Here is a 15,134-nt window from a genome sequence, read left to right on the forward strand (position 1 = left end):
ACCATAAAAAAGCGTGGCTCCTCCTCATCTTGACATTTGTTCTCGCTCATTGCTGTGCTTTGGTAATTTCCGTGTAAAGTGACTGTTAGACGGAAGCGTTTGTTATTTGTCGGGTGCCGGGGCCTTTGGAGTAATTGCGTCATGTTAGGCTAATGTGTCAGCGATGAGCAAAGTTCACTGCCTCCACATGCTCCTGTCCTGAGCCAGCCAAGCATAGGATGGGGAGACCAGCATGACGTTGCCATGGAAACAGCACATGGAATCTCAGAGCGGAGTGGATTATCTGGATAGAACTTCAAAAGCATGGTAGCTATACATATACAGTACACTGGCTATACATGCATAGTTGCGCATATCTTAGGCTACTATGTAAAAAACAAAACAAAGCAACTGTCAGTCAGAGGAATGTGAATTTTAATACCATTTTATTATGAAAATCAGTTTGCAGATTTATCATATATAATATCATTTAAGTATATATCATATTTATATGTCATATTTTTGTTTGTCGAGGGATGCATGAGGACAGCATATTTTTAATAGGAAGACTATTGCTAGAGGAAATGTCTGTATACTGTATATCAGCTAGATTAAAAAATACTCAAACCATAATATTGTACAAAAAACATATTCAGTAAAAGCAATATACTTCCCAAACAAATGAAATGCACAGGAATCAAAGTGAGAAGTCACTTCACAGTTGTGTTTTTTTTTTTTTTTTTTGTCCTTGCCCTCATGCTGGTGAACACCAATAGGGACCATGCTGTACAGGTTTCGTATGGATTGCAACATTACACGCGATTCCAGCACCTCACCATCCACAGGACCCAGTACATTCCTTAACCCATACAAGTTTAAAGTGCTCTCTATGCCAACAAGCTAGCTTGGCATATGCATCCAAGTCATCAGACATTGTTTAAGGTCCTTTATGACCATTGTTTAAGGTGTGTTTATAACCAGAGTTGTGAAAAGAAAGAAAAAAAGGCCAAGGAAATATCTTTAGATCCCTCAACTAATAACGACCAAAGCCATTATGAAGTGTTATGCCAATTCCTCTGTTTCCAGTGTGGGAACGTGAGAAATCTTATGAAAGGGTCATGTACATACAATTTTACACTTATTTACAATCATGAAAAGGTTGAAAAACAGGTGACACCGACACAGTTGAAGCCTTAGAGCCTGCTGACAGACATTGTTAAAGTAGGTTAGCATTGCGTAAACAGGAGACGGAGGGAGATGGCCAGCTATATGCATTGCGGAGTGATGTGACAGAAGAGCTGTTGTGAACGCAAGCCTATAAGTCTTTGTCTTGTGACTTAGCTCTCTACCTCTCCACCAGACTGGCCACGGCCTAAAGGGAAGTGGAGGATTGGAAATTGCAGACACTTTTTGCCATGTAAAAGCCAATGGGATTGCCGCCGGAGGGCATGAGAGATGTAGGGGGTGGCGAGACTCCCATGTCCCCCAGTCGAATCAGTGGCGCACATCTCCACTGCCACCAAACCCAAGAGTGAAAGTTTGGTGATAACTGTGTCAGTCCTTGTTGTCGAGTGTTGTCTGAATAAGCTGGTGCGTCCAAATGAGCGTGAAATTGACAACGGCGCTTGTGCGACTCCCCTCCCACGACACGTTTGCATCTTGCCGAGCGCATTCCACCCCCTGATCCTGAGCCTTCCATCATCTCCGGAGGCATTTCGAGGATGACTCACTCGCGCACTCGCTCAGAGCTGCATGGGGATTCTACGGGAAGCGGATACTGAGGCGCTCTCACATCTCACAGTGGCAAGGGGCCCAGGAAGGCGCCGGCTCTGGGCTAAGATCTGAGCCAGAGCCGTCTCCAGAGCGAGCTACAACCTGGGCAATTCCACATGACTCACGTGGGAGTCAAAGAGAGCAAGTGGAGGAAGGCTAGTCCGGATTCACAGTAATGTATATTATCAAATTCATTCATTTTCACTTTGGCTTACACTGGAGACATGGCTGTGCAGGATTAGAATTAAAGGACTGGAGGACTCAGGAGAGGGTTTGGTTGCACAATAATATTTTTGCATAAAACCTTGTGGAGTACAACCAATATCACCAGATGTGTCTGCAAGGTGACGACTTCTTCACTCATAGCACCATTAAAGTAGAACTATCAGAATCAACATCCTGCTGAATGACATGCTAAACATACAATAAAAAACAGCCACAGACGAACACATTTAAACATATGTTTCAACAGGGTGGACAGTAGCTGTTACCTCTACAACTTCATATGAATCCACAGGATCAGAGCAAATAGTTCCAAATGTCTTAGCAATGACCATATTGTGCATCTCACGAATGCATTTAGAGATTGAAACTGCATGAGTTTACCCTAGAGAGCATCTGTCGCTGTTCCACACCCAGACCAGCTTCAGGCCATATCTGGCCCAAGAGGGAGCAGCTATCTCACTCCTTGGCTATCTCATTATAATAGTATTATATTTGGCATTAACATTGCTCTATGCTTGGTTTTTGCCTTGTACACAATGTTTACATTGGTATTTGCCATAATCATCTCTGCTTCTCATCTGAGATGCAGTGTATACCATTACTGCAAAATTGATTGTATGGAGAGTGAATTCTACACTGACTTTGTACATGAGATTTCAGTGAGAAAAAAAAGTACTTTTGCACAAATTCACATGACCGGCCTGTCAAAATAAAATAGCTCCGTACATTATGTTACAGGATTCAGTACATAAAATGTCGATGGCAAAAAAACATTGTGACACAGAGATACGTTGACACAGCACAATAGCATGTTGTACTGTATATTACTTTTGCTTCTGAATGATTTTCCAAACAAGAAAATTCAATTTGCACTACCGTACGATTACACAGAATAGAACTTGACAGATATCAATTTTACACATGAGGGTACTTCATTGTACCTTTTTCCACCAACCTATTTTACACACTGAGGTCAATATACAGTGGCATTAATTAGAATCTAGTAAAGTGCCCAGTTGTTTTGTATTAAATGAGTATACAATGACAGCGCCAGGGGAAATTGGTTTAAAAAATAGTAGTGTGCTTCTCTTCGGCATCAGAACGAACACGTATAGCATCAGATTTGTTTGGTATTTTTAATCATTTGACACACTGACTGAAGCCGTAACACAACAATATCTAATTGCATCTCATAGTTAAAAACAAACAAAAAGAAACATTATTTTTTAAAAGGTGCCATTAAAACATGTAAGATCTCTCCGTTATCACGATACCCTGTTGGTCACATCAGCCAAGCAAGAGAAAGAAACAAAGAAACAAACAAATAAATAAATAAATAGATAGTCTTGTGCTTTTGACTTAGTGCTGAAACATATCACCATCCTACTCTGGGTAAAATGACAGGGGCCATTTTGTTCAACAAATGCATTGTGTCCAGCCAGGCCATCACCCTCTGATCAAACACAACAAGACAACAACACAACACAGAGAGACGAACAACGTTCAGCCTCTCAAGAGTTTGACTGAAATAAAGTGCAATGCGAGCAAATTCTCACACTGAATTTGAAACAGGTTAGGAATTCTGCCCAGGTACTGGCTCATTAGTCATCTGGGACACACAATCTGCATGGTGAACTGAGCCCATCTGTTTCAGGACAGGGACGTCATGGAGTCTGTCTCTCCACTTCAGTCCTGACTCTATAGAACCTTGTGCAACATAAATTTGAATAAATAGGTAATAAATAGAGCTCAGTCTGCCAAATGATCTGGACGGGTGTTTGTTAGTTCACACAAACCAGTGTTTTGCTATTTTGAGATATTTTTGAAAAAATTCTAAGTCATTTTTCTTTCTCGCAAAAGGTAATGATGTTCTCTGTCGGGGCAAGCACTAGTTGACAAGCAGTAAATAATCTAGATGTACCTGTTTGCAACACATGGTCTATTATTACATACTGGCCAAATCTGATGAATTGGTCTGACACAAGCCAAGAACAAAGTCCAATTCATTCTGGGCACTGTGTATCCTGTATCCTGTCTGTATGATATCTACCATCGCAATCATGAGATGGAAACTAACTGCCTGACAAATTACAAGCCTGTAATAGTGGTTAGAGTGAGAGTGTGGCCCAATGGGCATAGACTGACCTGCTGTCCAAGCCTAAGACAACATGTCCAATAATTATGTAAAGTGTTTTTTGTTCCAAGCAAACTTTGTTTTGTACTATTCTTTTTTTCCCAAAATGATACCACTGAACTTGAGTGAAGAAGGGTCTAACAGCAATAATGGTCCTGGATCCTGAGGATTTCAGTCAAACATGACTGCACAGTTAAATACAGGCTAGGGAACACTATAAAAGGTTACAATACTGTCAAAACAAACATTAGTAAACTGGGCGTAGAATGAATAGAAGCAGTGACGAGTTTATGTTAAAAAGCACAAAGAAGGAGAGATCAGCAAGTCTGAAGAATTTTCCTTAAGCTTGGACATTTTTGGACACATTTATAATCCTACTCTAATTGCAGTATTTGCACTATCTTATTGTTATCTCTAACATGAAAACCATGCAGATAGACGTGTTATCTTCTATACTTGAATGAAATGATTGTCATAAATATTTCTGTCTACACTCATGAAATGGAATTGTGGAACTCTTAGGCCAACAGATAAAGGAAATTATCCTTTTATCGAATCTACCAATAAGAGTTAGGTTGCTATAATATTCAAAATCTTACGCGTGATCTTTTTGTCATTGTGCTTTGAATTTCAAAAAACCTGTTGTGAACATTTTAAAATATTTTTGCAAGATGTGAAAGGCAAAAAAATCAAAAATAAAACACAAGTGCATTTCTGCTGGATGCCCTTTCATCTTCTCTGTTCGTCCCTCTTAGGGAAACTTTCATGGAGTTTCAGAAACCCATCCTGCAATGATGTCTGTGCCACAGAGCCTGAATGACAGCGTGGAAACCCAACTGCACAAAATGTTGCTTGTGCAGTTGGGTTTCTAAGCAGTTATGAGTTCAAACAAAATTTGCATAATGTAACCAGTCTCATCCCAGCATAGACATCCTGACAAAACGGAGGCCCATGGCATTACATCTCGGTTGAATGGATCTTCCATGTATTCCTTTCCGGTGGGAGGGGGAGATATGGGAGGGGGGCGGGGGGTGAGTTGAAATTCTATTCTACCCAAAACCATGAGGAAGGTTTAGTTGCTTTACATACAGTAGTTTACACAGACAAGGCAATAAGAATGATATGGCTTTGGAAGAGCATGTACATGTGTACCTGTGTGAGTTTAAACAGGCGGTGGGCCCCCTTAAGGAGAGATGGAGAAAGATGGCTGGGTGAATGCACAGTGGGGAGAGGGAAAGGGATGCTTGCCATTCGGATGAGTGGGGCTAGACTGACGACAAACAAGGTCCCCAACCATGGTGAACCATTCACTTCCTCATCCCTCTTCCTGTGAGGCTGACGTTCTTCTCGCTTTGTTGGTTCCAGTCTCTGCCATTAGCCATTAGCGTTCCCCTTGCGATCCCCAGCTCTCATCTGTCTACATGACGCTGCATTTGCCCTTGAGCTTGTCAGCTCGCGACTGCTTGCCAGACCGCTTGCCGTCAATGTTCAGGCTCATGTTCCTCTTCTTGTCCAGGTTGAGCAGCTCCTGGAAGAGCTCCGTGACGTTGTGGTTGGTCTTGGCCGAGGTCTCCATGAAGGCACACTTCCAGGAGGTGGCCTGGGCCTCGCCGTCCTTGGTCTCCACCTCGCGCTGGGGCTCGTCGATCTTGTTGCCCACCAGCATGATGGGGATGCTCTCCACGTTGCCCTTGATGGCCAGCACCTGCTGGTAGATGGGCTTGAGCTCCTCCAGCGACTGCTTGCTGGTGATGGAGTAGACCAGGATGAAGGCGTGGCCCTTGGAGATGGAGAGGCGCTGCATGGCGGGGAACTGGTGGCTGCCGGTGGTGTCGGTGATCTGGAGGGTGCAGACGCTCTTGTCGCAGCTGATCACCTGCCTGTACGTGTCCTCCACCGTGGGGATGTAGGTGTCTCGGAAGGTCCCCTTGACGAAGCGCAGTACCAGAGAGCTCTTGCCGACGCCGCCGGCCCCGAACACCACCACGCGGTAGTCGTTACTCTGCTCTGGCATCTTGAGCGTTACCTGGGCCTTCGGTTCCTACACCTGACGAGCAGATAGCAAAAGATCAGCGTGACAGTTTTCAGCATAAACATGCTGTTTAACAAAACACTAAAACAGAAAAATAATGCTCACTGCGGAAAATGAGTTTTCGAGATCCTCAAGAGACTACTACAGATAGCACCTGTCAGGGTCCTGTAGGGTCTATCAGTGAGCTCGGAGAAGTAATTGTGGAGTTGACAGCAAAACTAAACATTGATTTGGGATGGGATACATATCTCTTAAACATACATTTGGTAAAAGTTGCCATGAAGGTATCCCTATCAGTGTTGTATTTGTATTTGTATTTTTTAATACCTTATTTTAAAGTAGGATTTATACCAATTATTTTATGATTTTAAGGTTATGTTAATTATAAAGCTCTGAATGGCATAGCAACTAATATATCTATGAGCTTTTAATATCCTATCAACCAAGGAAACTTAGATCTTTCAATGCAAATATTTTAATTGTACTCCACAAGCAATGTGGGGAAGCTGTTTTTATCCATTATGCACTAAAGCTACGGAACACCCTGCCTCCGTACATCAAACAGGTGAGTTCAGTGAATATATTTTTAAAAGACCTGAAAACACCTGAGATCTTTCCGTTAATAGTTTTATCTTGTAGCCTATTTTTTTCCACATTGTTTTACATTTGACAGCCGCTACTGGTCTTCCAATTTCACTGCACTGGATTTACTATATACGCTGTTGTATCTATCTTCTTACCATCCTGTGGAATCTCATCTTTACTTAATTCTTATTATCTGATACTGGTTTGTTTGTTTGTTTGTTTGTTTGTATTCTTACATTTTATTTTTCTGTCTTCTTTTTCTCCAAATTTAAAGCACTTTGAGCTGCATTCTGTGTATGAAAGGTGCTTTACAAATAACGCTTATTATTATTGTATTACAGTATTATTATTATCATTAATATACTTCTGCATATTGTGCCTTATGAGTTCTATACATTGTGTATTATATACTGTCTCTTATGTCTTGTGTCTCTGTCTCTTCTCTCTTGTATATTGTGACTTGTGTAGCATGTCTTTTATCTAAAGTATACTTGTACTTTAAAGTACACAAATACACTTTTACTGAATTAATAGTCTAATTCTTTATACAACAATACAGTGCTATAATCATTAGCCATAAACCTTATCTAGATTTCAAATATAGACACCTGGATTCATTTCTAGAGCATTTGATACACTAGCAACATGTTCCTCAAATGAAATGGTTTAGCACTGTTATTCAGTTCATCATTATGCATCTGTGCTAAGCCCTAAAATAACATTTCGCTTCCTCTGCAGAATAGGCCAGTGAAATATTTATTACATCCAAGGCGACAAAAAATGTATTCACAGTGGAAAGGTCTCAATAAAACAGTGACTGTGCGTGTGTGTATCTGCTAACCTCTGTATGACGTGCAAGCATTGACGTTTATATTCCCATACACAGATGGAGTCAATGATCACACTTTATACCCCCATTTTCTATTGTGACTGAGGAGTATCAATGACCCGGACTTGTAAGGACTGGCAAGAGACACTGACAAAATCACATGTGAAGCATAGCAAGATCAAGAGCAGAAGAGCAAAGGCAATAGCTACTGTGCTCAATTCACTTCAGTGGCCTCATCCAATTCCAGTGCCAAATCAAACCAAAATAGGTGGAAAAGGAAAATGGAAATCGTATAACAGCGGGGCCGACAAACTGGGCATTGTTTTCCACTGAATGCATTATCATCACAGCTAATCAACAACTGCTTCAGTTACTACAACAGCCCACATTACCCATCGCTTGAAAATTGACATTGGGAGTGAAATGACATGGTGTCCAAAGAGTGGCAGTGAGATTTCAAATCAAATGTACAACCCGGGGACATTCCAATCTCACTGTGGCGTGATGCTGCTGACGGTAATCTCTCCGAGCTGGCAACATTGCCTGCCTTCCCGGCCTTCTCTTCCTCGTGGGGGGAGAGAATTGCTGTGTCCACCCTGATGAGGCTCAAGTCTACACACTCTGCATTGGAATGGACCAGGACGTGCTCACTAAGGCGCAACAAGCCCAGGAACAGACAGGCAGATGGGCGGCCTATCTGCTCTGAGAACACCGCTGTGCGCTCCTTCCCAGTTCCCCCGCTGTCCAATCAATAAGCAAAGACACTGAGGCTTTGATCAATGCCTGTGTCTGCGGAGTTAAGCCTGATGACAGGGCACGCCCCCCTTCCCCCCACCCCCAACTTCCTCCTTCTCCCCATAGTGAGGGGAGCTGTGGATGCCAGGCTGCTCCCTGTGATTGATGTCAATCCTCCGAAGAGCAAGGGTTTCTTCTTTATTTATTTGCCTTTGCAAGGCGGAGGGGCCGGGTGACTTATTAATGGCTTTAACGGATCTATCCATCCAGCCAGACTCCATTATAGATTAAGTTGGGCACTAGCGGAGATTGCTATGCATGTCCCTCATTCAAGGTCCTCCAAATCGCGCCCACGGTTTGTGCTGATGCGGCAGAATTTGGGAATAACCTTGCATTTAAGTGCCAGCTTTGAGAGTGGACGAATAAAGAGTGTGCCATTCCAACATCAAACCCTATTTTAGTCCAACCACTAATGTATGGCTTTAGCTGACACAGGGAGCTTCAGTACAATTATTGTTGATTAAGGTGTTGCTATTGACTATGCAGTAGAAACGCTCACATACACACAGCAAACCATACAATACAACCCATTACACATGGTTTGCAGTCATGTGAACACAAACATTCATAAGCTGACAGTGACAGCATAGCAATATGTATAGGACTCCTATAAATCAAAGGCAGAAGAAAAACAAAGTACGTACAGTATAATCATGATGATGATGTTGTTGCCTACAGCGGACAGATTCCTAGACTGAGTCAGTGTTTTATTTTCACTTTAAGACAAAAAGCAGTGTGGTTTGTCATCCAACTGGAGTCGATTAGACCTTAGCCTTCACTAATCTCGGCAAGGAGCTTTATGACATACACACACACCATTCTGCCTAAAGAGCTGCTTTCACGCCATCGCACATATACCAGCCTGCACAACAGCCACCCAGGGAGCGCTATCTGCCTCCCTTGCCCATAAAAAGGGCTCCTCAACTCATCAAGAGCGGCATTAAGAAGCATTAATTACTGTGTGTTTGATTTTTTTTTTTTGCCACAAAAAGTAGGCCATTCACAGCAAACGTAGGCAAGACTCGGCTAGCAGGCTGACCCCTTCCGCTCCCCCTCCCCCTCCCACGGCCCTAGATTGCTAGGGGGTGCGTAAGCAGCTGGAGGAAGCATCTGTGTGTGTATACATTGGAGTCTGTATGTGCAGTCGAGTGAGAGCAATCCTGTGGCTGTGTGTGCGTGTGTGTGTGTGTGTGCATGTGTGTATGTGCGCGCGCGTACGTGTGTGTGTATGCACACATGTACGGGAGATACTCCAGTTCCGCACATCCGCTGGGGATTTCTCTCGCTCCGTGGGAGAACGTTGGTTACTGCAGGAACGGGCCCTTGGGGCATGGCCATGAGAGAGCGAGTACGACGGTGGGGGGGTGGATAGGAGGAGCAGGAAGGAGCAAGATGCACAAGGCGAGAGAAGGAAACGTACACAGGCTCTGGTCTTACATCACGATTGTCAGGGATGGTTCATGCTGTATCAGGAGCACAGGACGTAGCACACTTGTCATTGCAACTGAAGCGTATGGCCATGAAATTGTTTTTCTTTTTTTTTTTTGATTGGACGCTTACAGCAATAAACATGGCACCATGTAAACATCCCATTCATTTCAAGAGATACAGTATCTAATACAGTAGCTAATGCTCTAATGGCCCAGATGGGAGATCTCAGCCTGCTAGGGCTAAGTGAGTCATCAGCTTCAGCACCAAACAAATAGCCAAAATCCTCTGAGCGACTAAAATGTGCCTCCAACATTAACACATTTCCTTTATTTTTGAATTGTTTAACTGGACCTATCTATCTTGGAACAGCATGCATGCATGTGTGTGCGTGTGTGTGTGTGTGTGTGTGCATGTGCATGAGCGTGTGTGTGGCTGTGTAAACGCACCTCTATTGCAGGCCTTAATGTGAGAGTAAACCCACAGACTAAAAATACCCTCCATCCATCTGCCATCTCGCTGCACCAAATGTTGTGTGGATTAACACAAAGCCATTCCCTCTCTGAATTGCATGAGGGGGATGTAGCCCATGTAGAGACCAAGTGAGAAGTTAAATGGTGCTTCAGAGTTTTGAGACACTCCCTGACACTAGCAAGCAGTCAGCTTTCATTAATCCACAAGCCGGAATACAGTAGCAAGGGCGCAGGATTTCAGTCATTTCAGCACCATGATATTTCTTTCACATGGACTATTGAAAAAAAGGGTTGCAATAAAAATTCTGCATTAAGCACAACCAGCATCATACACAACCATGACAGCCATATTTGTTGTGCTATTATCCTAAACCGTATATACATTCTAATAGTTCTACACAACAGAATCCTCCAGCTTTGCTGTAGAGCATCATTATCAGTGCAGATTAAAATACTAATACAATGACTTCATTTTTTTACTGCTAAGCAGAGCATTCATTTGCAGCAATTATTTTTGCTATAGCTCTCACTAAAAGGCACACAGATAGGCTAAACTGGCCAAGCGCAACACGGCCAAATAAGCATACCCCGGCTCAGAGAGCGTCTTGTGCGAAGTCCTGGCCTGCATGCTTTCCTTTCCTTACGGATTCGGCCGTTTGGAGACTCCCTCCCTGTCGGCGTAAAGGACAGCACCGGTCCTGATGTGGTTCATTTTCAGGCTGTCAAACAGATTGGCCCACTGTGGGCAGGGCTTACTGGCTAATCATCATGCTTAACCTCGTCTGTGCTCCTGGACATGATTCCACTGACCCAGTTCAGAGGATTTAATACCCTAGCATGCAACCAAGACATTAACCAAAGCTCACATCTTTTTGCAAGCATTCCTATGGACTGCTGCTGGTGAATTATTTTTCCCAGGCACATGTTTTTCACATGGCTTACACATGACGCACATATGGGCTAAAACTTTACAAAGTAAACTGTGGAGAATGTTCCTGAATTGAAGCTGAATTGATTTGATGATGAAGTTGGAGATAGCTCTACATACAGATGTATGCCATGTAAAATCTATATCACCAACAGCTAGAGCATTGTAGAATATTCCATTCACCCGTTGTGTGATGCTAGTAGCATGGGCAGTCTTCATGTTCTTGGAAAAAACAATCCTTGCACAGGGCCATGGACAGAGGGGCAGGGCATAGTTACATATCCAGGATTTGTCAAGGTCTAACCTGTTCATCTCTAATGAAGATGGTTATTGAGTCTGACTCTTCATTAACAGCATTCATTAATTAGAGGCCGGAGCACCTGACGAGCCTCCCATCTCTACTCCGCAGAGTATCATCCCTGCACTTGATGGATGATCAGTGGGCTGGAATTAAGAACTACTTACTGTCATACTGGGTTCTAAAGGAGGATTTAAAGGATGATTTAACTCATTCAGCCTCTAAATAGTATAAAGGAAAGGCACTCTAGCAGCCTTGGGCAGCCTATTTGTCATGGTAGCATGATGTTAGCGCTGTAAAAACTGTCACATACATCCTTGCTGATCATATACCACTGATTAAAGGGAGAAAAAAAGCTTAATGGAATGGCCTGAGAGGAAGGAGAGCACCCTTTGATCCTGGCTCGAGAAAGGGCCATGGTTGCTGGTATTGTAAATTAAGAGAAGACCAGAACGTGTTCTCAAGTGCTCTGTTCCAGGGAAAGCCTCTTAGATACTCAGGCACTGTGTTGGTGTTTTTGATTGTTGTTTGTTTTTGATGTCCCATAGATCCAATGACCATCTATCAAGCTGCATCTTCTACCTCACAGCACCCATTATGGCTATAGGTTAATTAATATGACTAACATTCCACAACGCACAGATTAGTGAGCTACCTTGAGGCAAGGTTTGATGCCACAAATAAACGGAAATACCAAAAGAAAGGCAGGGATCATTATGGACACGATACCTTCTGATACACTCTGAAATTCAACCAGCAAATATTCTGCGCCATTACCACTACTCCACATGCGCCATGCGTCTAACATGTTGTGCCAAATGAATGTACACCAAACGCAGAGTACTGCGCGGCTCAAAATACTGGGCCTTTGCTCCTGAAGGTGTTATAACCGAAGATAATGTCCCTACAAACCACTTACGTCTGCGGTACTATCATAGCCATTATTGTGAATGCACGTCGTCTACACTGTGACGTCGTATATCATTCAACAACGCGAGCATGGACATCAAACTGACATGTGTGCATTGCCCTCACTTTTACACCCGTTCAGGCGAACCATGAGCTTGAAATGGTAATCACAACTCACTACTGGCATACTTAATTGCTCCGTTGTTGGAAAGATAATGTGTAATGCAATCTGGTCTTGTTTTTCAACAAAAGACAATCACGGCAACCTAACCAAGAGGGCTGCGCTGACTGCCATCCGTACACAAACTGGAAGCGTTCACAGAACCGACATCGATTCAGCGAATATTGCTGTGATGACCCATTTGAAACTGTCGACACAAATAGCCTACAACCTTTTCCGTGGCTGGTATACTAGCCTACGCATGGTTGAAAATGTAGTCCGACGCGCACGCATGTGGGCTATTGTTTTTTTTGTGTGCATGGGCAAAACCTAGCTTATTTCCTAGCCCTACCCAGAGGCTCCGTGCCTTATTCCCTCTACTTTTATACAAGGGGCTTTTAGCAGTCCTGATAAATAAATGACTTGGTTTTGGAGTAGGCTAGAGCATGATTTGAGCATCACCACTAAAGCATCTGCAGCAGTTTGTCGATCCACCCTTGGTATATCGTACGCAGCTCGTTTCATTCATAAATAGGTGAGGATTGCCATCACGTTCATAGCCTACTGTCATTATTTTCCAGGCATGCCATGATACTCCGCTCATGAACAGAATGCGTTTTAAACCCCCGCCTGTAAACTGCCCCACCACTCATCCACCTAAACGATGAATCACACGTTGTTACATTTATTAAAATGATCATAATCACAGTAAAACATTATCCGCAGGCATGTATGTTTGCCCCATGACAAGATGATATGCTGTAGAACTATAAAACAACAATAAACAAAATCTAGCGCTGACGTATCGACAGTAGGCGCGTAACTGTAAAAGCCACACCAATTCGTACGAAAATAGCAACACATTTTGTAAATCAGCGTCTATTCAAATTACTTACCTGAACTTATATTTAATCGCCCCGTATGACTTCAATAAACAGATGAATGACAGACCAATCGTGTCCTAACGCATTTTACAGAAATAATGAAGACCTGATAGCCTATAGTCCCGGTCTCAACTGCGGCTCTCTCTCTCTCTCTCTCCCGCTCCCTCTCTTTCTCTTTCTCGCTCTCTCTCTCACTCACTCACTCACTCTCTCACTCACTCTCTCTTCTTCGCTCTCTATCTCTCGCTCTCTCAACTCGTTTCAACCTTTTGATTCCAAAGATAGAAGGTGGGAGGTACTTCCATTTCCCATCTTTCTTAAATAGGCACACTTCACTCCAACGTTCAAACGAGGTGATAGGTCGGTGGCGAGTAGATATGCAAGTCCTTCAACAATCCCATGACGCTTCGCCCATCAGTGTTCAGAGATCGGGCCAATTATTGTTTAACACTGATACTTGAATGGGTGGGCTTGCAATTGATAATGTTAGGATGCATTCTTGCTGTACAGTGTGTCATTCTGCTCATTGCAGCATTTCTGCAGAGAATGCTTCGTCTATGCGAGTGACGGATGAGTCAGATATGTCCAAATCAGGCTCATTGCCTGATCACTGCCCGTTAAGAACATGTCTGTGTTAGCACATGCTCATCTGCCAGCGTCTGACGAGGAGAGCACTCACTCATCAAGTATAACATGAACGCAATGAAGCAAATGAATGGTTCTGAATTCTAAATAAATAATCGATTGTCACTAACTATGACAAAACCGCCTCAGAGTTAATGCAAATAAAACACCCAGATTGAATTGCGTGCACTAAAATGATCTTCAATGATAAAATGAAAAAGAGAGGCCGTATATAGAAATAATAGTAAATAGAAATGGCTTTAGGCCTAAGTGAACATATGACTCCAAAGCTTATATTCAAATACTGGAAATGAATGGCTCTCATTCATTTAATATGGCATGGTGCTTCTCAAATTGCCTCCAGTCCCCATTACCTGCTCCATCTGAGTCCTCCACAAATCCAATTCCGTGGGGGGTCTGAGGGTGGGAAGATGAGAACTTTATCACCAGCTGGTCAAACAGGTGCCAAACCCTGAGGAGACCGACTCCTTGTGGAGAGAACTGCTGCTTGCTGTCGCCGACTGAGGTGATGTTCAAGGTGAGTCTGGTTTAGGGCATAGATTAGGTTATAGGATTTATGTTTATGCCGTTAAGGAAGGTGCCTTCAAGTCAACGAAATGACCCAACATTATCAAATGTCCTCACTCCTCACATCAGTAATCATGTGGAAATTATTTGTTAGGCCTATTTGTTCATCAAATCCATTTTGATGGCATGATGGATTTGATGGATGATGAATATGTTGCCTATTCAGTTGTGGAAAGGGCCCAGGTTCCTGAAAGCACTGTAAGCCTATTCAATTCATTGAGTCCCTTTTATGAACATCTTCCGCCAGAATTTATCTTTATCTTTCTCCCCTTATCCCCTTATCCCCCCCCCCCCCCATATGACACGATGGGCCGAGTTTGAAAATGGAATCTCACAATGAACAAGAGTGCATGCACAGTGTTGCACATGTGGTAAAGCAAGCAGTAAGGTGTAAGCAAAAGCATTCCGTGATAGACTCAGATTGAATAAATGAATGAATGTTTGCCATGTAAAGGTTTGTTTAATATTTTAGACTCTTCAAAACGTCTGC

General features: G+C 43.0%; 1 protein-coding gene across 1 annotated transcript; it reads right to left on the bottom strand.

The window, feature by feature from the left end:
• Window positions 1-405: 405 nt before the first annotated feature.
• On the bottom strand, window positions 406-13,558 carry diras1b (DIRAS family, GTP-binding RAS-like 1b). The gene is made up of 2 exons (XM_062528223.1): window positions 13,445-13,558; window positions 406-6,158 (listed from the first exon to the last, which is right to left on the bottom strand). The coding sequence occupies exon 2, from the start codon at window positions 6,123-6,125 to the stop codon at window positions 5,529-5,531; it is 597 nt and encodes a 198-aa protein (XP_062384207.1). The 5' UTR covers window positions 6,126-6,158; window positions 13,445-13,558; the 3' UTR covers window positions 406-5,528.
• Window positions 13,559-15,134: the final 1,576 nt, after the last annotated feature.

Source organism: Sardina pilchardus, chromosome 2, assembly GCF_963854185.1.
Source record: "Sardina pilchardus chromosome 2, fSarPil1.1, whole genome shotgun sequence".
NCBI classification, from domain to species: Eukaryota; Metazoa; Chordata; class Actinopteri; order Clupeiformes; family Clupeidae; genus Sardina; species Sardina pilchardus.

Coding starts and splice junctions, on each gene's coding strand:
- diras1b (XM_062528223.1), bottom strand. CDS start 6,125: ATGCCAGAGCAGAGTAACGACTACCGCGTGGTGGTGTTCGGGGCCGGC.